Below are 26,155 nucleotides of genomic sequence, written 5' to 3'. Positions count from 1 at the left end.
AAATAGCAAATGGATTGGTAATCAAATCTTGAAGGAGACTTTCCTTAAAGCTTTTATAAGGGTTGCTGACAAGTTTGGTAGTGTTGCGGATGTGAGCTTTTGGAATGGTGGAAATTGATCGTGGAAGATGATGATCAACTTCGAGAATTTGTTAATAGAAGAAATTCAAAGTTTGGTAGTGTTGCGGATGCGAGCTTTTGGAATGGTGGAAATTGATCGTGGAAGATGATGATCAACTTCGAGAATTTGTCAATAGAAGAAATTCAAAGTTTGGTAGTGTTGCGGATGCGAGCTTTTGGAATGGTGGAAATTGATCGTGGAAGATGATGATCAACTTCGAGAATTTGTCAATAGAAGAAATTCAAACTTCGTTGACTGACTTTGAGCCTACATAGGTTGATGAAGACAATTTCATTTGGCTTGCTGACGATCAGGAATGTTTTAATGTGAAAATTTGTTATTCTAAGTTGGATTCAAGTACGACGGGGCACTCAATTGAATTGTTATTAACTTTGTCAATTATTTGAAAAATGAAGGTCTCATCTAACATTCAAATTTTTGGCTGTCAATTATTTGAAAAATGAAGGTCTCATCCAACATTCAATTTTTTGGATGGAGATTGATTCTTGATCGACTACCGGCAAAAGATCAATAATCAAAAGGGGAATACTAGATGGAGATAGGGATAAATGTTGTGTTTTATGCTTTCAGGAAGATAAAGATAAAATAGGGATAAATGTTATGTTTTATGCTTTCAGGAAGATAAAAATAAAAATCATATGTTAAATTCTTGCACGATCACAAAGAGGATGTGGGAGACGGTGAAGAAATTGCCAGGTAATTAATCAGAAGTTAATTTCAATGGATTACTAACTTTTGTTCTGAATTCCAAACAGGTGATGAATGAGCATACTAGGAATATTATTTTTATTATTTGGATAGCTACCAATTAGAATATTTGGTTGATGAGAAATTTTATTTTTTTCAAAGATAGAGTGTTTAATTTTGAGGATGGTCTATCATCCATAAAATTCATGTTTTGGAAATGAAGAGGGTTGAATAGTAAATCAACTTTGTTTTATATATTTTATGATTGGTTCATTTCTCCTTTGGATTGTCTTAAGATGAAAGACTAATTTCTCTTGTTTTGTTTGTTGGGGGGATTGAGTAGCCTCTTTTTAATATAATCTCATTGCTTATAAAAAAAAAAAAGAATGGATGAGTCAAGTTAAATATTAACCGCTCTTGTAAGGAGAATGAGATAAATGCTGTGGTGGTACAATTAGAGTAAGTGAAAGAGATTGGTTGGGTGATTTCACTAAGATGGATAATTAGGATAAAAAACTTATTTTTAATTAGTTGCCAAAAAAGATTAGGATAATTATTAATTAATAAATTTTTAAATAAATTAATATTTAATAAGTTTTTTTTTTTTGTAAAATTAAAATATTGAAAAGATGTTTCTTAGCCTAAGCCCATTTTAGGATCAGTCTAGTACTCAATTGACAACAAACAATGTATAAATGAACTATATAAACACTTCTAATATTGGTTAAAATTTTGATGTGAAACTTAATGAGAAACAAAACTATCAAACATTCATATCCTCTTGGACTTCAATAAATCCATCTTCTTGGACATTCGAAGTTCCAATCACACTTGTTAAAGCTCCAACTGCATGTATTTTCTAGTGAGATTTATTGTCATTGACTCTGCATTTTGGATTATGACACTTTAAATTCATCAAAACCAATCAACTCAAAAGCAACATAAGGATTCCAAACAAAGACAGGACAATAAAATTCAAGAGCTAGATTTTAACCAAGTTTGCCAACATGAAATAATTCACAAGCAGCAATAGATAATCATTTAGAAGAAGCGTGATAAAACTCATATGCAGTAAACTAATGAGAAGGATGTCAAAATCTTGTGCAACTGTTTTTGGACTTTTAGCTCTATATGATAAAAAAAATTAGTAATGTTAAAAGAATCTTCAACAAATTCAATATTTTTTATAAAACCTATTGAAATAAAACACAAAATTATGATTTTTATAATAGAGAGAAAATGAGGCAAGTGAATTACAAAATGATGGATTGGCCATAGCTTGTATAATGATACTTTTTTTCAATTTATGATCAAACGCACCAAGCATAAAAATGTTGAGACCAAAAATGTTGAGATTTAAATCTGAATCTTGAGAAAAACACATTCTCAAAACTCACACCTTGACCACTATTTCTTTATGAGTTACTAGTATATGATTGTAAGATAGTATTAACAACAAAGCATATGACACACTTTGGTCATAAACCAAATCAATGAAAAAACTAACCCATCATGATCTTTTTTCTTTATATACTGTTGTAACCTATAGGTGATCTGTGTCAAACCAGATTTGTATTGACTTTATTATTGAACTGTTCAGCTCCAGCACTATCATGGGAATCGTTGGAGTTGTCTTCAATCTGCAAAAACTTTTGGACAAATGTAAGGAATATCATATACATAGGTTGGCAACTGAAAATCCGAAATTAAAGTAGATTAAGCTTAACCTGTTTAGTGAGACCATGGACAGACATAACTTCATAAAGCTTGCGCATAAGCATCTCTTCTTCCACCTATAATAGATTCAAGAGTAGAGTTAAAATCAATTTTTATAGGTTCTTCACTCTGAATTCGTTGAGTAAACATATTCGTAACCAAGGCAGGTGAAAGAATGAAAGTCATAATCATATGTTAAAATTTGTCATAAACATATCATACAGAAGATATATCAGACAATTATACGATGAATCAAAATGAGAGAAACATTTATAGCGAGCAACTGGAATGAGCTTAGAACCGTATTGCAAAGATAAAGGAATTGCCTGTATTGTGATATAAGCATCCCAATCGCGACCATAAGAGTAACCAGACAAAGAGCCGATGAATCAATATAGAGGTGGCAAAACGGGTCCAGGCATGCCCGTTTTTGCCACACATTTTTGCAGGGTGGGGCAAGGTTTCAGGCCTGCACCCTTTTATATGTCCGTCCTGCCCCGCACCGTTTTTTTGCGGGCTCGGACATATACAATAATTTTTGCAATTTTTAGCCTTTAAGGGTGCAAAGCCTGCATGCCCGACAGCCCTTTTTTCGCGGAGCAGGTCAAGGTTTTATACCCGCATCCGCAATTATGCCCGTTTGCCACCCCTAAATAAATGTGCAGGGTTATAATGTTTCAAAAGATTGAAATCATGAGCCAAAACTATGAGATGTTGAATTTTCAAAATGAAATAAAATCAGATTCTAAAGATATAATTTTTCTTGATAGCATAGTTAGCAGTACAACGGAATAGCCTATTCCTAAACTGATAAGACAATAAAGCAGGGAGAAATATAACAACCTGAAGTTTTTGCAATTCATGCAACATTGATCTGTAAGTTTCCATAAGGACCTCATTCTGTTTATCCATATGCCTATTCACCAGAAACATAGAACAGAAAGCAATTTAAAAAACAGGTCAGAGCAGATAAACCGCATTACGAAAAACACGAAAAATAGATAGGAGGAATACTTCAACAACTCTCCAGAGTATTTCGGTTCAAATTTTGCAGCCTCCATTGTTATACAAAAATTGAAGAGCAAAACCTGAATTACCACCACACATGTTATTCTGTAAATATAAAAGGAAACACTTTTGGCTTAACAAGAAATCATACTGAAACTGTGCATAACCAATGTGAAAATCTAAGTTATATTCATATTCAACTTCTGGATATTTCCCACACATGTTTAAAGAGAATAAGCTCATGTAAGCTACGGAAACTAAAAACGGAAAATGGTACCTTAGCAAGGAGCGAGAGCGACGGCGAAGGCTGCGAAGACACGCAACGCAAGAGGCAGGAGCGGTGCTGCCGGTCGTGGACGCAGGACGCGAGATTGGATGCAGAACGATTCAGACCGACCGTATCAAATTTTTAGGTTTAGCCCTTTCTGTGAGCTTCTAATTCAATAATAGTTCTACATACAGTTTTAATAAAAGATTTTGTAAAATTATACTTTATTAATAACAAAAAGAAGAAGATTAGTTTAAAAAAAATGGAAATAAAAATAAAATAATGAACGTTTAAAAGTATAATAAAAAATATTAATAGATTTTTAATATGACAAAATAATCTATATTTTTTGTGTAATTTCTTTTACCAAGAAAAAAAGGAGTAGGATTATGGATCGGTGAAAGATGGGGACTTGGATCCTCCGCATCTTTTTCTCAATTTTAATTTGAACATTTAAATTAGATTATTAGTCTTTTAAAATATTATTTTGTATTGCCTATCAACTATTGAATTTGGATTGAAATAATGATCTGAATATAAGGAGGATTTCGTAATACATCTCATATGTTTCTTTTACACAACGTGTAATTTTAAAAAAGTAATTTATTTTTGGAGATGCCTCTTCGGAAGCACTAAAAGACAAGTTGACGTTAAAATATTTCGAAGATACATCTTCGAAATAATTTGGAGGTTAGGTTGCGTCTGACTCTTCTCCTTCCGCATCTCATTCAACAAGGCTCAAGACAACATCAACCTTCATCTGTAGCATCATCCAACTTCATCAAAAACATCAATTTCTTGTAAGTTTTTCGAGTTTTTGATAAATATTTGAGTTTTAGTGTAAATGAGTAGAAATCAATGATTAGGGTTAGAAATCAGTAGAAATCACATTTAAGATAGTTTAGTCCTAGTGTATTAGTTGTTTGTTGACTGAAATTGATGATCAAAACATTTTTTTTAGTTTCATTGTGGTACATTACACCATTTCGTGACCTCTGAGTTGCAGAAAAATTCGGAGATTCATCTCCGAAATTTTTCAGCGTTTTAGTTTCCCATGAACCGGAGATGCATCTCCGTAATTTTTCAACGGTTTCCCAGAAATCGGAGATGCATCTCTAGAAATTTCTCAGTGTTTTTTTTTTTACTTTCTTACTTGTGTTGTTTGCATGCACTAATGGTCTGCCTTACTATAATTTACAGGCATAATGACTGATAGACATGATAGATTGAGGCATGGCAACACGCATATGTTTGGCGAGAGAAGAGTCAGCAGATTCCAAATGCTCCTGGTCCCTCTGGTCAGGCAGAGCAATCTACTTTTGAGGCTCGTGCTTCTCCTCATGCCACTTCATCTTCTTCTTCTCGTGGGAAACGAGATTCACCATCTGATGCATCACTCCCCCCATCGTCCCGCAGCTATCAAGTTTCACCAGTGCCATCTCCTACTATAGATGTTGTTGATCCATTCCCACCACCTACTATGGATCCACTTCCACCTCCTACTGATGCACATACTGATCCAATCACTACGCCAAAAAGTGCTTTTGGCAGCACCAAAAAGAAAGCGCTTTTTAAAAAAAGCGCTGTAATAGCTTGAAAAAAAATTCGCCTATGTAAAGAAAGCGCTTTTAAGGTAAAAGCGCTCTTATAGGTCTCCACTTATGAAAGCGCTTTTAAGGTAAAAGCGCTCTTATAGGTCTCAGTCTCACATCTATGAGTTTCACACTTATGAAAGCGCTTTTAAGGTAAAAGCGCTCTTATAGGTCTCATGGGTTTCACACTTATGAAAGCGCTTTTAAGGTAAAAGCGCTCTTATAGGTCTCAGTCTCACATCTATGAGTTTCACACTTATGAAAGCGCTTTTAAGGTAAAAGCGCTCTTATAGGTCTCATGGGTTTCACACTTATGAAAGCGCTTTTAAGGTAAAAGCGCTCTTATAGGTCCTATGCTTCAAACGACGATTCGCTTTTTATATTTTATATTTTGAAAATTTCCATTTTTATTGAATTTGGGAAAGGGAAAACTGAGTATGAAACGCTGCGTTTTCACTTTTTCTTTGTTTCAGACTCACACCACATGTTAGAGTCTTGAAATAAGAATAAGACTTAAGAGCTAAAAAATCGCGTGTTTTTCGAGAGGGAATGGACGCGCTTGGATTTGGGAGTGGATTTAGCGGCTTCTGGAAGTGGAATCCGTCACCGGAATCTCGACGGCGTCGTATTCGCTCTAATTCGACTTCGCCTGGTTCCATCGTCGGAGGTGGTTATCAGTTCCCGGTGAAGCAGGCGATAACAGCCGCCTCCCTCGCCCTTACTGGTAACACAATTGCTCAGATCAGTAACCGTTGGAGCAAAGCCAAAGAGACGGATGAAAATGCCTCTCAGGTAAGTGTTACTATTCAATAGAAATTATCAGAAAAATAAAAAAGAATTTTGCCTTGGTAATTTTTTGACGTATTTTTGTAATAGGTGATTAATTTTGTATGAAATTAGTGTTTTACTAGCACCAACACCTAAAAATAAAAGTTTGTTATTACATTTGTTATTTTTTAAAATTATTATCAGTGTCGCTGTAAGAGTGTATTAGTATGAGTGTTATGTCTAGAGTGTCCGTGATTCATAGATGTTATATATTGATTCTTTTGATGTAAAATTATAGTTCTGTAAGGTTCAGCTGAAGTGTGTTTTCTTTGAAGTTTGAAAGAGTTGTTTTTTAGGTGTATCCATCGTGTCAAGATTAATGTAAGTGCTACCGTTTGACAAATGGTTATAGCCATTAGAGAAAAACATATTGTTTTTCATAATATGTGCTGAATGGTTTTTGGTTTTGGTCATGTTGAGAGGGTGAATGCGAGCTGCTATTTGTTTATTTTTGCATTAAAATTTCATGGTGATACTTTGGAGTTTGTTATAAACCAAACGGATTTTCTGTAGGATGTATTGTCGAGGCTTCTTTCGGAACACGATTTGCTACGTGCTCTGCGAATGACTTCCTATGGATTCCTTTTCTATGGTCCTGGTTCTTTCGCCTGGTACCAGTTGCTTGATCATTGTCTCCCTAAACCAAATGTCCAGAACCTAATGCTAAAGGTATTGTATTATGCATTGTAGAAGCATGCAGTAGTTAAGGATAGTCACAGCTTCTAATTTCTCTTCTTTTTTTATCTTTTCTTTTGACAGGTTTTACTAAACCAGATTGTGTTGGGTCCGTGTGTCATTGCGGTTGTCTTTGCGTGGAACAATTTATGGCAACAGAAGCTCTCAGAGCTTCCAGAAAAATACAGAAGAGATGCTCTGCCAGCTTTACTTTATGGTATAAACAAATCTCATTGCCTAATTGTTACTCTGGAGTTACTGATATGCATATTTCTAATACCTTTCTGTGAAATTTTTCTGTTCAGGGTTTAGATTTTGGGTCCCTGTCAGTGTGTTAAACTTCTGGTACGCGTATTCACATGCATGATTTAGCATTCAATTATTCTACTAATTATTCTAGTTATTTGTGGTTTGAATTGCTTAGACATTGATGAGTCTTACATGCACTGAAACAATCGGAAAAGAAGATCTGGAACATATTTTTCGGCATCAAGAATTAGGCGTCGGTGTTATACACACATACATCCGGTAATCCGATCTATATATTATTTAATTACTTGAACAATTTATTTACACATTTCAATAAAAATAGTCTAATGTTTATTATGTTTTTATTGAAGGTTCTTGTATGACAATTTCATGCGCGGGAATGATCAATTGTCAAACAGATTCCGTTTCGTGTCTTCCTCCCTGGTCAACAAAGCATTAATTTGTAGGGAACCGGATTCATGTAGAGAGTACTTAGTCAAGAGATTCATGGCCAGCAGTACAAACAACTTGTATCTTTGGCCGTATAATTCAGGGTTAGATTTTAATTCTAAGTTTATTCTAATCTTTAATTGTTTCTTTTACGTAAAAAATTTCCATATAAACTTTTGTTTTAATTTATAGGTGTCACTGGTTGTTGCTTGCTATTGATCCTTTAAAAGAAGTGGTATATTTTCTGAATTCGATAGATGGTGAATGGACAAATTATCCGGATATGAAGCAATTAGTTGATACGTAAGTGAGACTGTTCTAAATATTCGTGTATATTTATGTGAGATTGTTCTAAATATATGTTTTTATTTTGTTAGATCAATAAAAGTGTTCCGATCTCAAAGACAAGCTCGAGTACCACGTACTAAATCCAGCAACATTACGTGGATAAAAGTGCAGGTACTTTAATTTTCACAATTTTGCTTATAATAGTGATGCTACTTGATAAGAAAAGATAACTATACATTCTTATTTATTTTTCTATGTAGTGTCCTCTACAGCGCAACGGTATCGATTGCGGATACTTTGTAATGAGGTTTATGAGGGAAATCATTAATATGAATCAAATAGAGATTCCAATCACGGTATGGATTTATAACTTAGGATTTGTTTTAATATTTATCGAATATTTCATATTATTTATTACTTTTAACTAAATCATGCATATTATGTTTTGTTATGTAGTACTTTGATGAATACAAGTGTGCTCATTACACGAGACTGCAGTTGGAACAAATCAAGGAGGAATTGTGTCAATATTTTATTGAGAAAAGATTAATTAGTATATAATGGTTTCAAAATAACATGAATACTTTGATGAAGAATGGTTTCTGGTTGGCAAGTGTATAGTTCTTTATATTTTTAACAGATTAGTTATGACTCCAAATAGGCCGTATAACATATTAGTTTTGACTTGTGTATAGTTCTTTATAATTTTAGTGATATCTTTAATTTCATGGATAGATTAATGTGTTCATTCTTGTGTTGGTTTGCTTTAAAAAATTACAAATGCTTGAATTATGACTCCAAATGTGTTCAGTGCCTATCTATCCTTGTGTTGGTTTGCTTGAATTATGACTCCAAATGTGTTCATTCTTGTGTTGGTTTGCTTGTGTTGGTTTAAAAAATTACAAATGCTTGAATTATGACTCCAAATGCTTGAATTAGAGAGGCTTGATTTACAGGTTTATGGGATTATTCCCAAAAAATATTACAGGTTGAAATGGTAGGCTTAAACTGAAGGCAGCGTTTTGTTATTTTACTAGAGGAAAAGACAACGCTTTTTAGTAAAAAGCGCTGCTAAAGGTTGTCAATAGAGAGCGCTTTTTACTAAAAAGCGCTGCTAAAGGTTGTCAATAGAGAGCGTTTTTTAGTAAAAAGCGCTGCTATAGGTTGTCAATAGAGAGCGTTTTTTAGTAAAAAGCGCTGCTATAGGTGGTATATAGACAACCTTTAAGAGCGCTTTTTACTCAAAAGCGCTGCTAAAGGTTGTCAATAGAGAGCGCTTTTTAGTAAAAAGCGCTCTTAAAGGTTGTCTATATACCACCTTTAGCAGCGCTTTTTACTAAAAAGCGCTCTCTATTGACAACCTTTAGCAGCGCTTTTTAGTAAACAAAAAGCGCTGCTAAAACCTATAGCAGCGCTTTTAAGCGCTTTTAAAGACCAAAAAAAGCGCTCTCATAGGTCTTTTTTGGCGTAGTGAATGCCACCTTTAGAGGATGAGGCTGGTGCGGGTGCTAATCCAGACGCTTTTGGAGGTGGTCCAGTTGATTTGTCCTTACTGCCTCTGTATCCAGATCATACTGCCAAACATATATGGGATGAAGAGGTATCATTTGTTGGATTCTTTATTTATTTTTATGTTAATTTTAGTTTCTGACATTGATTATTTCTGACAAATTCCAGGAGCGTGATTCACATAAGTTTATTAACCATGGGAGGAAGATTAATGTGTTACCTCAGCTGGATGGGGATTGGTTTCAGTCGGTTTTGTCCTTATCTGGCCTAAAGGACTTGTGCATGACCTACAGTCAACCACAAGATGCTTAATGCATTCGTGGAGAGATGACATTCAGAGACCTTGTCGTTTTATCTCCCACATGGTGAGATGTCTATCATATTCGATGATGTCTCGTGTTTGCTACATCTTCCTATCAGGGGGAAATTCCTAGATCATGGGAGGATAACCAAAGACGAGACACTCGAGAAGATGGTAGACCATCTAGGCACTAACCTAGGGGGGTGAAGAACGAGTTGGATAGGACCAGGGGTGCTCATGCTAGGTTTGAGTACCTAAAGAAGATATACACAGTTAAGTTACATAGCACAACAGGCTGATGGTGATGATGAGCAAGTGGTGTTCCATAAATCGCATGCATTGAGAGCATACATGCTTTATTTGGTTGACACTTCAATTTTTATGGACAAAAGTGCCACTTATACTGACGTCGTCTACCTACGGTACTTCGTGGATTTCGAGCGGATCCATAAGTATAACTAGGGGTGACTTGCTTGGTCTACCTATATTCGAAGCTGAGAGAGGGTTGTATGTGGAAGACGAAGCAGGTCATAGGCAGCGTGACACTACTGACAGTAATAATTATTGGTCTTTAAATGTTTCTTTGTCATTTTCATTTCACCTTTGCAAATCCATTACTTATGATTCGTGTGTTCCAAAATTTTCATTTCAGGGTTGGATCCTCCAACACTTCCCGTGCATCTCTCGTTGGGCGAGTGTACCTGATTACACTGAAGATATGTCGTATGCTACTGCTTTTATCCCGCTCAGAGGGAACTAGGATACCGAGCCTTAAAAAGTGTATCTTGACCGTTTGGTCGTTGAGGACATGCACTTCAACAACTATGTTGATCACCGCGAGACGCAACCATTTGAAGAGATAGTTCTATACTTTGGATGGTTGGCATGCAGATCGCATCTTATTGCTCCTCATCTGCCTGAACACGTCATGCGACAGTTCGGGTACACTCAGATCATTCCCAAATACCATGTTGTCTCGCTCCTCCTGTCTTAACACGTATATAGATAGATGACATATTTAATGATTATGAGAGTCATATGGTACCGGAGGAGGCATGTGCTACCATAGCTGAGAGCGACTAGAGCTACGTCGAAAGGTGCATCAGATGGCTCTTCAGAGTGTCACATTTGTACATGGTGCAGGTTGTTTTAGGAGACCCGCCGAGACCATTTCATCAGGAGATACTAGAGGAGGAGCAGGTACAACTAGATCGTGTTGAGGATGTCTTGCCTAGATGTCGTTGCATAAGGGAGATTGCACAGGCAAACATTGATAAAGGTTCTTTCTTGATGAGTCTGATGTGAGGCAGATCCTAGATGCCATCATGATGGAGGCACGAGAGGCATTGATGTACCGAAGACAACGCTAGGGGACGTGTGAGATTGATGGACGAGGAGGCAGAGCTGACAAAGGAGGCAAAGGAGGTAGAGGAGAGATTGCCAAACACACATAACAGTCTCTTATTATCTAATATTAGTATAATGATCTGTATTTTATTTTGATGGTCTTACTACTGTATTGAACTTGATTATACGATATTTTCGACATTTATTGGTATTTTATTTTTATATGGCATTTTTGGTCCATCTGGAATTATGTACGTCTATTTTTTTTCCCGATTGTATGGTATATTTTAAATCTTAATCAGAACATAGATAAACAACATATAACGTGAAATACATGTTTTGAGACGTATCGAAGATGTATCTCTGAAATATTCAGGGAGATGCATCTCTGGTACAATTCAAATGTAAATGGCTTATGAGTGTGATGTATTGAATGTTTTAAATTGTTACGGAGACGCATCTTTGAAATATTACAACGTTCATTCAGAATTTGGTGTGTCCGAAGATATATCTCCAAAAACTAAAGGCATTTAAATAATTTTGCGTGGTGGTGGCTAAAATGTCTTAAGGGTACCTTAAGAAATGTTCAATACAAAAAGGAGTTAGTTTATGAAATTGATCCATTGTAAAGTGACAAGTTTATACGTTCAACTAATATTTATTAGGTATGTTTTTTAAAAAAGTTATTATTTTTGTAAGTTTTTTACGGGTTGCGGGATACCATAGTTCAAACGGTTGGCCTGAATTTTGGTAAGTTCATTTTGATGAGTTACATGATTGCTAGATCCACTAACAAAGTATCATTCATATCTTATTTATGGTAGGGTCAAACTATGCAATCACTATGATTTTCTGCTTGTTATTCTTACCATAATGTTTTGAGCATGTGTATGACTTATCATAGCAATAAAATCATTGCATTGTAGTGTGGTCATTTTTGTTAAATACCTCTTCCTTTATCTCCACTAAAGCTAAAGCCTCTCTAGTTGTCTCATGTTCTAGGTTTGTTGACTCTAAATCAGCTTTGCTTGCAAAGTTTGTAGATGTGTTCATCAAGAGATTATTGAAATTGTCAATTGTTATATTTTGCTTTTAAATGCAAATAGTTGAGTTTGTAGATGAACCCAACTAAGGTTGATTTGATTATATAGATTTACCACCATTGGATTATATTTAACAATCAAACTATTCAATGTTTGGATCATCGAGACTGAATTAGAGATTGGTGATCATGTCAATTTTAATTTATTAACAAGGTTCTTCATTTTGATGAGATACTTGTTCATTTTCGTCTCTTATTTAAAAGTATTATCAAATATTGATTTGAGATATATTGTTCTTGATTTTCTATGTGCACTTGTTAGACTTTGAGCTTCATCTCGAATTTTTCTAATTGTTTCACATTGCAACAATATGTTACAATGTCAATGGCCATTTAATTCCTTAGCCACTCTAGGAGATCTTTGCCACAAGCAATCAACTATTCAAAGTTAAGACTTACTTTCTTAATTATGTCATTTGTGGTGACAATCTTCTAAGGATAGTCTATTCAAAGTTAAGATTTACTTTCTTAGTTATGTCATTTGTGGTGACAATCTTCTAAGGATAGTCTTTTGTTATTAGTATGTATATATCAAATTTGCAAGCTCAAAACGATGAAAGAACTAGTGACTTCCATAATGGATAATCATCTTTATTCAGTTTGACAAAGATAATTATATGTAGGTCGTTTTCATTTGATAGTAGCGAATGAAATGGTTGAATTGAAAGCCTTCAAGCAAATGATATGATACCATGATAAATCTGGTGCAAAGAATGATTAGTTTATTCGTTTAACAAAATCTTTTTATATACACGTGCAAATTAGGTCATGATACTATATAGTAACTTTTATCCTCGATTCAATAATGTTGTAGTTAATGTGCATTTATTAGATGATGCAACTTATGTTTTGAATATTTTGGGGATTTCACTCCACCATTTCATTTTAAAAGCAACTCATTTAATTTTATCTTCGATGCTACAATTCTAAACAACTTGCATTAGGTATCAAAATTTTATTTATTTAATCAATTTTAATTTATAAAATTCAGTCTACTACACTACAGGCATATGAACAGACTAGTAACAGAGACGTGTCAGGTATTTTGCTAGGGGATAATCCCCTAGCTAATGCATATGTATTTTGTATTTTGTGAGGGGTAAAGTCCCTAGTTTAGTATGTTAGACATTTGGGAGGAGTAAAATCCCTAGAAAATACATATTTATTTTGGAATTTGTGAGGAGATTAACTCATAATTAATGTTTATATATTATATCAAAAAATATTATAATTATATTATTATAATTATAATAATACAATTATAATAAATAAATATGTATTTTTAAATTTTGTGATATTTTTAAATTATGTAAAATAAAATTAATAAATAAAATAATTTATCATTAAAAGTGAAATAAAAATAAATTATATTCATATCCACCAAATTAAAAATAATTCATGACAAAGATGAAATAAAAATAAAATTTAAAAATACATATTAAAAGTTTCATATTTCGACAAATTTAATCAACTTCTTCCTCATCCTCCAAAACCTTGATTCATATGCAAAGCTATAAATTGTTCAAATCTTTGTGCACCCTCATTTGCAATCCTCATTGCTTCCTCATACTCTGTTGTTTTTCTCCCTAATTCTTCTTCCATCTCTGCTTGTCTTTTCCCCATTTCTTCAATTTCTGCATTTCTTATTGTTGTTTCACGTGATGCCTCGATGTGCGCCAAGTTTCTCACAGTTTCTACCATATTAATTGTTAATATAGATGAATGTGATGTTCCTTTTCCATCAACAAGTCTCATTCTGAGACTCCTATCACGTTGCTTGATTGTTTTGGCATACCCTCCAGCCCCATACACTCTCCCATTTTTTCTCTTCCCGTGAGCAACACCATACCAAACCCGAAAAATCATACAAGGATTAGTAGGATATCCCAGTGGCGGTGGAGATAACTCATGATACTCAGATATAGTAACGGCGAGTTGTTTATCATACTCCTCCTATAAAAATAAATAAATTAGATGTTATCGTAATTTAAACATACATAAATATAATGACTAAATATAAGAAAAACTTATTTGAGTGTTTTTTGAGCGTTCGTTGACAAATTCTCTATTTTTCTTGATATGAGTCTCTAGATGAATCTCATTAAGCGAATCTCTACCCAACTCATCACGCTAATTAATTGAAAACATAAGTAAAAAATAATTAGTTTTAATCTAAATTTTAAATAAAAATTTAAGTAAAATATAAATAAATTTACCATCCTTCGGGCAATTTCAGCAATACTAATACTGCCTACTACGTAGTTGCAGCCATCAACTTCAGAAACTATGTTTTTTTTATGTTTCAGATACTTGCTTAAAGGTATTTGAATTCTAATGGTCAATAAGCTGTTTAAATACGATTCCAGCCATATCTAAAAATCTGAAGATTACATTCATCTGCGCAACCCACCTCTCATAGCTCTTACCTTTAAAAATTGGTAGGTTCGCTATAAATTGTGTTGATGTTGTGTTACCGTTTGCCATTACAGATTCTCTATAAATCGCAACCGGTTTCGTTGATACCAATTAGTTGGAACAATTAGGATTTTCAAGATGAATGAATAAGAGAGAGAAGAGAAGAGAAGAGAAAGAGAGAAACTATATGTGAAGAGAGAACTTTATTCAAGGAAAATTTCTATGTTAAACTACTTACATCGTCATCTGCATATATAGGCAACAAAAACACAATCTTACAAACTGTAGCATTCGACTCAGTCGAATCGAATGCATGCTTACACAATTTAACAACTACATGTTACATTCGATTTTGTCGAGTACAATTAACTTCTACGAGACCCACTATTTTGCCTAAATCGAACACACCTATGTGAAATATAATCTTCTATGCGAATATCCCTCAAATTGTTTTACATTCAATCTTACTTTTACTTTTAATCTTACTCTACCTTTTACTTTTATTTTTCCATTCAATTTTTTTTATTTAGTCTTTCCCGAACAATTTTTTAAAGTTTGATGGAAATTTAAAGTTTAACATTATCCCTCAAAATTAGATGCTCAAGTCAAAATTTAATTTTGGACTAAATTTTAAATTTTAAATCTTGCAAATTTTAATTAAAGAAATAAACAAACTGATTAAAAAAAAACATAATATATTACTAAAATTTGAACATCAGATAAATCATACAATTAATTTTCCAGAAAACCACATCCAACTACATCATGACACTAGAAATATATTTTGTAAAAGAATTATTCCTATTTCTTTTGAGATTAAATATATTACTAATATCAGACATTGAACCTGAATTCTTGAGAAACTTTCACCGGTATTTCTTTTCTAGTTCCTAGTATATGATTGTATTAACTATGACAGCATTAACTACAAAGCATATGACACACTTTGCTAATAAACCAAATCAATGAAAAAACTAACCCATCTTGATCTTTTTTCTTTTATATACTGCTGTAACCTGTAGGTGATCTGTGTCAAACCAGATTTGTATTAACATTATTATTGAACTGTTCAGCTCCAGCACTATCATGGGAAACGTTGGAGTTGTCTTCAATCTGCACAAAACTTTTGGACAAATGTCAGGAATATCACATACATAGGTTGGCAACTGAGAATCCAAAATAGAGTAGATTAAGCTTAACCTGTTTAGTGATACCATGGATGGACATAACTTCATAAAGCTTGCGCATAAGCCTCTCTTCTTCCACCTATAACAGATTCAAGAGTAGAGTTAAAACCAATTTTTATAGGTTCTTTACTCCGCATTCGTTGAGTACTATACATATTCATAACAAGGCAACCGAAATCATAATCATATGTTAAAATGTGTCATAAATGTATCATATAGAAGATATATCAGACAATTATATGATGAATCAAAATGATAGGAACATTTACGGCGACCGACTGGAATGAGCTTAGAACCATATTGCAAAGATACAGGAATTGCCTGTATTGTGATATAAGCATCCCAATCTCGACCATAAGAGAAACCTGACAAAGAGCCAATGGATCAATATAGGGATGGCAAAACGGGCCCAGCCCGTTTTTGCCACACTTTTTTCAGGACGGGGCAAAGTTTCAGGCCTACACACTTAGATATGTCCCCGCCCTGTTTTTTTACGGACACAGACATTTACAAGAATTTTTGCGATTTTTAGTCTTTAAAGATGCAAAGCCTGCATGTCTGTCCACCCTTATTTTTTCGTAGGAGCGGGTCAAGGTCTTAGACCCGCATCTTCAATTATGCCGTCCGTTTTGTTTCTTTGCTGACTTTTGTGGGACGAACCTAAACATAACGGACATGCCCGTTTGCTACCCCTAAATCAATGTGTAGGGTTATAATATTTCAAAAGATTGACATCAAATGAGCCAAAAATCTGAGATGTTAAATTTTCAATCATGAAATAAAATCATATTCTAAAGATATAAACAATAGAACCAAGCAGGGAGTAATTAGTGCATGAGAAATATAACAAAAACCTGATGTTTTTGCAATTCATGCAACATTGATATGTAAGCTTTCATATGAAGCTCATTTTGTTATATATATTTGTGCTTTATGTATACTTTTGAATAATATAATTTGGGAGAATATGGTAATTTAAAAAAAATATATATGATTTTATAATAAAAATATAAAGTGAAAAATAATGCCTAGTAAAAAAACGTATTTATATTAGCATAACCCATACAATAAAATGGGATTTTTTATTGTGACACACAGAATTTCAAACAACATGGAGAAGACCCAAAATCGTGGCCTAACCTTCAACACATATAGACCAATAATAATAATAATAATAATAATAATAATAATAAGTTTATAACTTTATTTTCCACAACACTTTAAAGTTACATAACCCAAAAGTGTTCTTGGTTGATTTCATTTCACAATGGAAATGGCAACTTTCTCAAATTTCAACTACACATTTTCTTCGAAGAATACTAGGTACCTGTCTGTGTTTCATGGATTAAGAAACCAAAACCTAAATGGTTGTTTATTCAACAAATGTTTCCAGTTTCAACCTCAATCTATGTCTTCTAGGATGGTGTCAGCTTCTACCAACATAGCTTCTGATATGTATGTTGGAAGAAACACAAGCAGAATCAATAGCAAGATTTACACCAACATAGACTCTTGTCTTGTGATTCCACCACCCACTTCAACCAAACCTAGGGCTATAATCAAATTCATTGGTGGTGCTTTCATTGGAGCTATTCCTCAACTTACTTATGGGTATTCTTCTTTTCTTTCATACCCTTTTGCTTTTTCAATGTAAAGTTTGATTCTTTTTCATTGTGGTTGTATAATTTTGAAGTTTTTTATTATATGATATATATTTTTTTGTGTGTGTGCAAATTGCAGCTATTTGATTGAGTTATTGGCTAAGGAAGGGTTTCTGGTTGTTGTGGTACCTTACAATGTGACATTTGATCATTCTCAAGCTGCTAAACAAGTATATGAGAGATTTCATACTTGTTTGAGCACAATTCTCACATTTGGGTTGCCTCAATTCAGTTTGTCACCTGCTCAGCTTGGAGACCTTCCTCTTTTCTCTGTTGGCCATAGGTATGTCCTTAAGTGGATTTTTTTGTTTAGTATGTAGTATCGAGTCATCGACACTTTTGGGTTGTAGATTTGTTCGGTATCTGACACGGACATCAAACATGTGGTTACATTCAGTTATTTCATTTTTTCAAATTATTAATGGTCGAAATGTTAGTGTATGTACTTTGAAATGTACATTAATTGTAGCTTTACTGAGTGTGGAATCAGCAAAGTCCCAGTTATCGATGATTTGTGAATGTCATCTAGAGTTTTATCTTTATGTGTGTAGATATATACATGCCTGCGCAGATTGTGTGATTATGGTCATTAACGGCCCTGTCCCCTACTCTGAATGAGATCAATGGGCTATCAACGACATTGGTTGTCGTGTCTAGATGTTTAAACTATGTAAATCCTTATCTGACTCAATGTTGAGTCGGCGAAACTGTCAGAAGAGGTTGCCCAGCCAATTAATGCTGAGCTGGTCAAATAGTTAAGGGAGATCGCTCATTCAATCCTAGTGGCGAGCTCTTCTGACCACACTTGAGGTGGATCCGAGCTCGCCGGTCCCTTTTGGAGTAACCACCAGGCGCTTAGGGAGTTGAATTTGAGCCGACTTGTGTCGTTATAGATATAGCGCTACACTGTCATTGTAGTGTTTGATGTCTGTGTCTGTGTCAGGGCTTTACCAATTTTATTGTTTTTTGTTTTCAATTTGTAGCAATGGTGCACTTCTTCAAGTACTCACAGGAAGCTTATTTTCTGAGAAACTACCCAAGGTTTGGTTATTTTTCCTTATGCTAGAATACAACACAAGACGGTATTTATCTATGCACTTACGGTTTTTTGTATTTCAAATTAACACTGAAGAGTATTAAACTAATTTGATTATCGTAAGCATATTTTGTTTTCTTTAATAAAACTTATAGTTAATATCAATTCAAGGAATGTGATGAAAAGATATGTATCTCTTATGAAAGGCAAATGCTGTAATCGCTTACAACAACAGACCAGCGACAGAGGCGGTTCCTTACTTTGAGCAGGTATTAACAACTTTCATACTTGCTGTATTGCTACTACTGTAATTTTACTAAGAGTCTTTATTAGTGTAAGTTGTTCGTGTCTATTGGTATCTAAAACTTTGCATTGATGTCCTGCAGTTGGGTCCTGCAGTCAGCCAGATGATGCCGGTTGTGGAAGCAAATCCTATTCTGTCATTAGCAAGAAATGCACAAGGTATCTCCTTAGTATGCGTCCTTTTGAAATTCTGCGCACTTTGGCTTTGGCTTTGTAAACTATCTCACTCGTCCAACTATCAATGTTTTCCAAAAGGAAGCATTTTTGTCGTCATTGCTAAAATTGTTAGAATACGAAACATATTAACTTTGGATCAGGCTCCTCTAAAGTTCGATTAACTATAAGGGTTTATGTATCTATGTTTGTATAATGATTATGCATGTCGTCTCCAACATGTGTAGGAGATGCATGGAAGATGATGCTGGATACTGTCGGGTCAGTTCTGCAAGAAAGCGAGCAGGAAGTTCTTAATTCTTTAACTAAATTTGTTGATCAGCTGCCTTTAGTATTTAATGAGGTATATGTTAACGGTTGATTTTGGAGATTATACGATGCTATTTATTTCAATAAGTAACTAGTAGTATACCGACATTGACATGAACACGACACTGACACGTAGACACAAGTAATAATTTGATAAAATAGAAGTGATTGAGTGTTACATATCGTCGGTGTCAGACACCGACTCACCTTCAATCTGAAGCCTGACCCGAGCATGGTTGAATATCCATGTCTTGCAAGGCAAATTTCATGATGTTGCTTAAAACACACTCTTTTTACAAGTTAATGGTTGGTTATATTATATATATAAGTATATAATTTCTTATTTATGTGTGTATATATTTCTGTCAGGTTACACAAGGAGTCTCAGAGTTCAAGCCGACGCCATCAGAAAATCGTGATTGCTTTAAAACTTCATACAATGTCAAACACACATTATTGGTTTGTCTGATGCCCTATATCTCAAAAGTATCATTTCGATAGATGGACAGCATTGGTAAGCTGTGTTTGATGATGTCTTTGTTTTTGTCTCTCTAGGTGAAATTCAATTCCGACACAATTGACGAGACAAATATTCTTGAAGAAACACTCACCCCTCGTGTCGATTCTTTCGGCGGTACGGTAGAAAAAGTAGAATTGAGTGGTAACCACATCACACCATGCATCCAGGTAAAAAAATTCTGCAAAATCCTTCATATAAAAGCCTTATATTTCATTTAATTTAAATTCCTGTCTTGCTTCTTTTTCATTGCTTGGTGGTTACACAATGAGATCAGGAACCAAGATGGCAAGTAGGTAAATTGTATACTCCAGCAGATGCTGTTGCACAAAGGCTTAAATCTCTTTCTATGAATGATACTAGAATCCTTGCTAAAACCATTAGTGATTGGTTCAAACGTTTTGAGGATTGAAGTGCTAGTTAAGGAAGATTTGCATTAATGATTCAAGAATGTAGAAGACAATCTTAGTGTAAGATAACAACCATTATTAAGACTTAAAAGTACTTATTTGGTTGGTTTTTGAGAGCGAATGACACACAATAATCCAATACAAATATAAATTCATTTATCTTGCTTTATTATTTGCCATTTACTTTCTTCCTTTATTGCATTTATTCATAGTCATTACTTATTTTATTTGTTTTTTATACATTCACTAGATTTACTTACTAGCCTTTAATTAGACTTAGCCTTTAATTAGACTTAGTTATAGTTAAAGAATGTGTACTTCTTGTAAAGTTGATACAAGAATTGAAAGGTGCAATCACAACAAACTATAGGTTGAAATTATTAATTTCATTGATAATAAAAATATATGAGACAAAAAAAATTGACAAGTAAAATAAATAGTCTAAATCTTATGATAAATGTAAGCAAATTATAATAAGGAAGGGGAAGATAAAAGATGAGAATACATAATTATTTATATTAGAATAGAGTTGACCAAACTCATCCCTATAAAATTGGTTTTTAAAGTGTGAAATATCAATCTATATAAATTCTTTCTAGACTTTATCTTTAATCAATGTTGGACTTGATTCTTTCCTAATACACTCCCTCATGCCATATATAATTGGATTTGATGAATGAATATAAACGGTAGGTGACTTGAATTATTGATACAAGAGACTTACTTTTTCCAATATATCCTATGTTCAACATTAATGAGATTGACACGTGGATATAAATCGCGAGTGTTCTGAATCGATAGACTCTCGTACCATATTAAAATTAGAGTTTGACCTAACTCATTTCTATAAAATTGACTTGTAAATTGAGAGATGAAACTATATATAAACTCTTTTCGGACTCTATTTATAATCAACATGGTATTTGAGATTTTTTAAATACATCCACTTACGTCCAACACTATTGGGCTGTGTTGTAAAGTTGAGTTAAATTCAACCTCAATTCTAAGATGATATAACCTGTCGATTGGGCCACATACCACCGACCATTTATATAAACACACCAAATTTAATAGTGTCGGACGTGAAATGGTATATTGGGAAAATCCAAAATCCCACATTGTTAAATATAGAGTTTGAAAAAGAATTTATATAGAGTAACACTCTCATCTTATAAGAATATTTTGTAGAGATGAGTTATGTCAATATGATAAAATTAAATCTTCTCCGAGGAGAGTTACTTCCAAGAATTGGTACAAGGGATTAAAAGAGTTAAAAAAAAATCATCTCACAAGTTCCTAAAAACAAACCCTATATTTTATTAAGGGCCCATTTGAATCAGTTTTGTTTTTTACTTTTTAAAATATATTTTATATAATTGTTTTAGAAAAGTGTTTTTAAAAAGAGAATAATTAAAAAATTTGTTTGGTAACATAATTTTTAAAACTGTTTTAGAAATGAGAAAATAAAAATATTCATTTGGTAAATTAATTTTCAAAATAGTTTTATAGATGGGAAAATGAAAAATCTATTTGATAATTAGATTTTTAAAAATTATTTATTAAATAATATAAAATGGAAAAGATTTTTATTATAATTAATAATTAAAGTTTTAATGGCTTATATTTAAATATACAAATGCATAATTTTAATATTAAATAAAATTGAGATAGAAGCTTCTTGTAATTAAATATACAATTGTTAAGTAGTAACAAAAATAAATATTTGTTTCTATATTCATGGGCTGATACGGTATTTAAAAGTCGTTCAATAACTTCTATAATTTTAACCAAAATACTTGAAAAAATTTGTTTGTTTGATAACTAAGTTAAAGTGATAGTGAATAAAAATAGAGTTTAACAGTTGAAATTGAGATTATTGGAGATAGATTTCATTATCATATCCTCATGTATCCCAGTTATAAATTATATATATTTGTAGTCCTCATTTAGTTATAACTTATCACAATGTGTCTGTTGTTTAACGTGAACTTAATCATATTACTTAATATACTATTTCTTAATCGGTTAACCAATACAATAATATTAGGTTTCGACAGTATATGTGAATGTTAAATCTAAAATTTATGTCAAAAACAAATATAATCATCAATATTAATGAATAAATAAAACATATATAACGCTATGATTAAGATGAATAATTAACATTTTATTTCTTTGTTTTCATTTTCTTTTGTTTTTATTTTTAAAGTATCATTCTTTTTCTTTTTCTTTTCTTTTAATCATCAATTTTTAATATACTTGACTTTTTTCTTTAACAAATTCTTTCTCACCAAAATATGAACATTTTTTTCTTCTCGAGGGATAAGGGTTATAATTTTTTTTTTAAATAAGATTTTTTTACATTTTTGGCTCAAAGGGGTTCATCAAAGGATAATTTCCTCACTAGGTAGATTTTATTTGACCAAATGATTTTCACTAAATATAGAAAGAATGTCTTGATCATATCCATGACATTATATATATCAAGTAATAGTAATATTCATGCAAATTCGTAAGAGTTATGTGCAATATCACACTCAATATATATATATATATATATATATATATATATATATATATATATATATATATATATATATATATATATATATATATATATATATATATATATATATATATATATATATATATATATATATATATATATATTATAGTGGTATATTTGTGAATGACCTGACTAAGGCGATGATTATAGGACGTCTCAAGAGGGGGCGACGATCATGTATCGTCTCAGGTTATCACCTCACGTGAGTAGGTCCTTTAAAGCATTAATTGTCTATCATCTCACGTGATTAGGTCCTTTAAACCATCACAAGGCATCACCGTACACAGTTCTCGCCGCCGCGGGCAAACACTAACCACCACACTTGGTGCACTCCCACTAGGACATGTTCCCTTTGTATAAAAAGGTTTGTCGTTAGGACAATGAATACTCTTCCGAAGTAGGCACTCTATGATATGGGGAGATTGAATCTTGTACCTACATTTGTAATATGTTTAAAGAGTCATGTAGTGAAATCATGGCTTTATGGCATGCATCATTAATGTTCCAACTCTGTGTAAAACAGGCACATAGGTTAGGATTCATAACATTAAAATGTGGAATTAAAGGTTGATACCCTTGAGGTGATGTAATGGATGTAGTACGTGGCTGATGTGCCCTTTGACTTTGCCTTGTTGATAGTTTTATTTTTTATTAAAAAAACTATTTTAGAGATAAACAAATGAAATATATGCAATCTTAGCCCCTTTTTTCTTTAGGATTTTTCACAAAATCTCTCTAGGCACTATATCACACGCCTTTTCCGATCAATAAAAATTAAGTGCAAGTCTTGTTGGTCCATCCAATATTGCTCCATCACACGCCGTAGTAGATAAATCATTTTCATGATTGACTTTTCAAGCATAAAACCAAATTGATTATCAAACAATCTTTTTTACAGTCAAATTTTTTATTTATCATTTTAAACAATTAAAAATAATACACTTTTGTTATAATTAATAATAGAATTTTCAAATCCTTATAATTTGATATACAATATTGTTACAAATTAATAAAAAAAATTATTTGCAAAGTACAATAAAATAAAAATTTATGTCAAACTAAAAGTGTTTTTATATATTGAAAAATCGTTAATAATTTAATGGTTTTGATTGATTACCATCATAAAAAAATATTTATGTTGAATGTAAATTAAATATATTATATATTCAATTGATTTAATACTTAATTTAATTTAATAACTTAATATGCTTTGTATTATAAGAAAATAATAAATATAAAAATATATGTCACCTAATAATAAATATAAAAATATATGTCACGTGCATAAATTACTATTCAAGTTAATGTATAATATATATTATTTATATTCAAATCATATATCATATATCATATTATATTATTATATATTATATTATTATATATGTATATTGATTAACAAAATAAAATGGAGGATAGCATAAAATGAGAACAGGAAGCAAAATTTTTAAAGTAATGTGCAATGCCCAAGTCTAATGTAAAAATAGATAACCAAATTCTTATATTTACAATTGTGTCATTATTAAAAAGTGACACTTTCTCCGTGTTTCTTTTATTTCTCCTAAGAATTAAAACTTAAAATTAAAAAATAAAACATCTTTATCTTGTTTTGGTTTTTAAGTTTTAAAAATTGAAAAATTGAAAATAATTTTATAAAACTGTTTTTAAAAAGAAGTTTTTCAAACAGGTTTTTATTTTTTTATTTTTTAAAATTAAAAAACAGTTTTTGAAAACTAAATCAAACAGGTCCTAAGTGTTTCGTTTCTCTATCTCTCATATTCTCTATATAGGAATCACACAAACCCATGCTATTTAGAAGTTTTTCCAACCGCAATTTCATCGCAGTTTTTCCAACCGTAGTTTCATCGCTGCTGTGCACCACTGTCAACGACTTTTCAACTTTAAGAAATCAACATACCATGTTGCTTCCTTTTGAACTAAACCATGATTATGTAACCCACATTTTACATCAATCTTCCAACCAGATCCATCTTTCGCCGGAGTCGACCTGATTTTAAATGGGCATCCACATTTCTTGGACGCACTTTGGGTTCCACTATCAGTACTCTTGTGTTTCCCACCTTTATCACAACCAAATATTAATTTGTTACTTTTCCCTCTCTTTCCTGTTTCAGTATCTGAACGACTGATAATGATAGTTACTTTATTATCGATTTCAACCTCTTTAATCCATTTGATCACCTCCTCTCGTGTACCAAATTTTTCAGTCGTTATAAATGCATCAGAAGTATCTACACATATTTGGGGAAGATTTTCCATTCCTGCACAATAAAAAAAATTTAAAATATTTTTTTTTTTAAAAAAACAAAAAAAAAATCCAAACCGGAAGTCTTCAAAAAAGAGTTCCGGAATACATAAAACACAAATTGGAAGACTTCTTCAAAGAGTTCCGGTATGTGTCACTTTGTTTACCGGAACTCTTTCAATAAGTGTTCAGGAACGTGTCTTTTTTATTAAAGAACCGGAACTCTTTCTTGAAGTCTTCCGGTTCACTACTTGGTGTGTTCTGGATGTCTTTTGTGAAGTCTTCCAGTTTGGAAAAAATACATACCAGAAGTCTTTTTCCAGGAGTTCGGTGCGAGAGTGGAATGTGTAATTTTTGAAAGTTTCAACTGAATGGTAAAAATGAAATGGTAAATTGGTTAAAATCAGTTAAGGATAAAATTGATATTTTTAAAAAGTTGTAGGGGTATGAGGCTAAACGTAGGGGTACGAAGTAAAATTTTCAGTTGGAGGGAGTTTTAGGTCTCAGAACGTGTGGATATGGGCGTTGAAATTGGATTGTTGCATTTGGAATTTGATTTAGGCCTAAGGCCTAAACAAATCGATTTCACCATTACACTCCCCTCACAGACCACTGCACATTCTATTTCAGAGTTTGGGCTTAGGTTCCCAGGCCCAAATCCGTTTGCTGGCAAACACAACACCATTTCAGGTTCTGTACCACTTTAAGCACTTAATTAATTTAGTTAATTTAATTAGGAAATAGTTCAGGTCAATTATATTTTAGGATTAATTACGGTTAATCATATTAATTAGTATTAATTTAACTAATATTATCTTTGTAGAATAAATACTAATTAAGTTTTTTAGAATTTAGTTAATTTTAATTAGATTATGATAACTAGAGTAATTAGACTAATTAGGTAATTAGGCCTAATATAGTTTTAATTAAATATTGATTTTAGAAATATTTTGATTTTAAATTTAGAATTAGAATGCTAAATAGGTTAATTAGATGTTAGTTATGATTAATGGGTTAATTAATTCTAATTGAATCTTGTTTGTTAGAAACTAATTCAATTTTTAGGATATGACAATTTTTCCCCTAGGTAGAAAAATCTTGATTTTAATGAGTGAGCCTTTAACTTAGGGCTTTAACCAGTTTTGTATGATTT

General features: G+C 32.6%; 3 protein-coding genes across 6 annotated transcripts; 2 read left to right on the top strand and 1 right to left on the bottom strand.

Moving 5' to 3' along the window:
• Positions 1-1,502: 1,502 nt before the first annotated feature.
• Positions 1,503-4,025, bottom strand: LOC127096744 (uncharacterized). 4 transcript variants are annotated; one of them, XR_007792795.1, is made up of 6 exons: positions 3,830-4,025; positions 3,559-3,657; positions 3,388-3,460; positions 2,556-2,621; positions 2,336-2,468; positions 1,503-1,712 (listed from the first exon to the last, which is right to left on the bottom strand). XR_007792795.1 is itself a non-coding variant. In XM_051035293.1 (5 exons), the coding sequence occupies exons 2-5, from the start codon at positions 3,603-3,605 to the stop codon at positions 2,388-2,390; spliced, it is 267 nt and encodes an 88-aa protein (XP_050891250.1). In that variant the 5' UTR covers positions 3,606-3,632; positions 3,830-4,024; the 3' UTR covers positions 2,178-2,387. The 4 variants fall into 4 exon arrangements, 1 of the variants encoding a protein (XP_050891250.1); XR_007792794.1 differs by having other exon boundaries at positions 1,503-1,674; positions 3,559-3,632; positions 3,830-4,024; XR_007792793.1 differs by having other exon boundaries at positions 3,559-3,632; positions 3,830-4,023.
• Positions 4,026-5,832: 1,807 nt separating this feature from the next.
• LOC127097485 (uncharacterized) lies at positions 5,833-7,352 on the top strand. Its single transcript, XM_051035982.1, has 4 exons — positions 5,833-6,204; positions 6,754-6,909; positions 7,000-7,132; positions 7,221-7,352. Exons 1-4 carry the CDS (start codon positions 5,962-5,964, stop codon positions 7,280-7,282), a joined length of 594 nt encoding a protein of 197 aa, XP_050891939.1. The 5' UTR covers positions 5,833-5,961; the 3' UTR covers positions 7,283-7,352.
• Positions 7,353-16,951: 9,599 nt separating this feature from the next.
• On the top strand, positions 16,952-20,342 carry LOC127094014 (uncharacterized). Its single transcript, XM_051032893.1, has 9 exons — positions 16,952-17,374; positions 17,504-17,707; positions 18,408-18,465; positions 18,667-18,729; positions 18,847-18,922; positions 19,165-19,280; positions 19,616-19,705; positions 19,802-19,933; positions 20,041-20,342. Exons 1-9 carry the CDS (start codon positions 17,031-17,033, stop codon positions 20,173-20,175), a joined length of 1,218 nt encoding a protein of 405 aa, XP_050888850.1. The 5' UTR covers positions 16,952-17,030; the 3' UTR covers positions 20,176-20,342.
• The last annotated feature ends 5,813 nt before the right edge of the window (positions 20,343-26,155 follow it).

This window comes from Lathyrus oleraceus, chromosome 6 (genome assembly GCF_024323335.1).
Source record: "Lathyrus oleraceus cultivar Zhongwan6 chromosome 6, CAAS_Psat_ZW6_1.0, whole genome shotgun sequence".
Classification (NCBI taxonomy): Eukaryota; Viridiplantae; Streptophyta; class Magnoliopsida; order Fabales; family Fabaceae; genus Lathyrus; species Lathyrus oleraceus.
Note: the sequence above shows the minus strand (reverse complement) of the source record. Positions and strands in the feature narration are given on the sequence as shown.

Coding starts and splice junctions, on each gene's coding strand:
- LOC127094014 (XM_051032893.1), top strand. CDS start 17,031: ATGGAAATGGCAACTTTCTCAAATTTCAACTACACATTTTCTTCGAAG. Junction 17,375..17,503: donor ATTCCTCAACTTACTTATGG/GTATTCTTCTTT, acceptor TGCAAATTGCAG/CTATTTGATTGAGTTATTGG. Junction 18,730..18,846: donor CGGTTCCTTACTTTGAGCAG/GTATTAACAACT, acceptor GATGTCCTGCAG/TTGGGTCCTGCAGTCAGCCA.
- LOC127097485 (XM_051035982.1), top strand. CDS start 5,962: ATGGACGCGCTTGGATTTGGGAGTGGATTTAGCGGCTTCTGGAAGTGG. Junction 6,910..6,999: donor TCCAGAACCTAATGCTAAAG/GTATTGTATTAT, acceptor TTCTTTTGACAG/GTTTTACTAAACCAGATTGT. Junction 7,133..7,220: donor TCTGCCAGCTTTACTTTATG/GTATAAACAAAT, acceptor TTTTCTGTTCAG/GGTTTAGATTTTGGGTCCCT.
- LOC127096744 (XM_051035293.1), bottom strand. CDS start 3,605: ATGGAGGCTGCAAAATTTGAACCGAAATACTCTGGAGAGTTGTTGAA. Junction 2,622..3,387: donor ATGAATTGCAAAAACTTCAG/GTTGTTATATTT, acceptor AATCTATTATAG/GTGGAAGAAGAGATGCTTAT. Junction 2,469..2,555: donor TCCATGGTCTCACTAAACAG/GTTAAGCTTAAT, acceptor AAGTTTTTGCAG/ATTGAAGACAACTCCAACGA.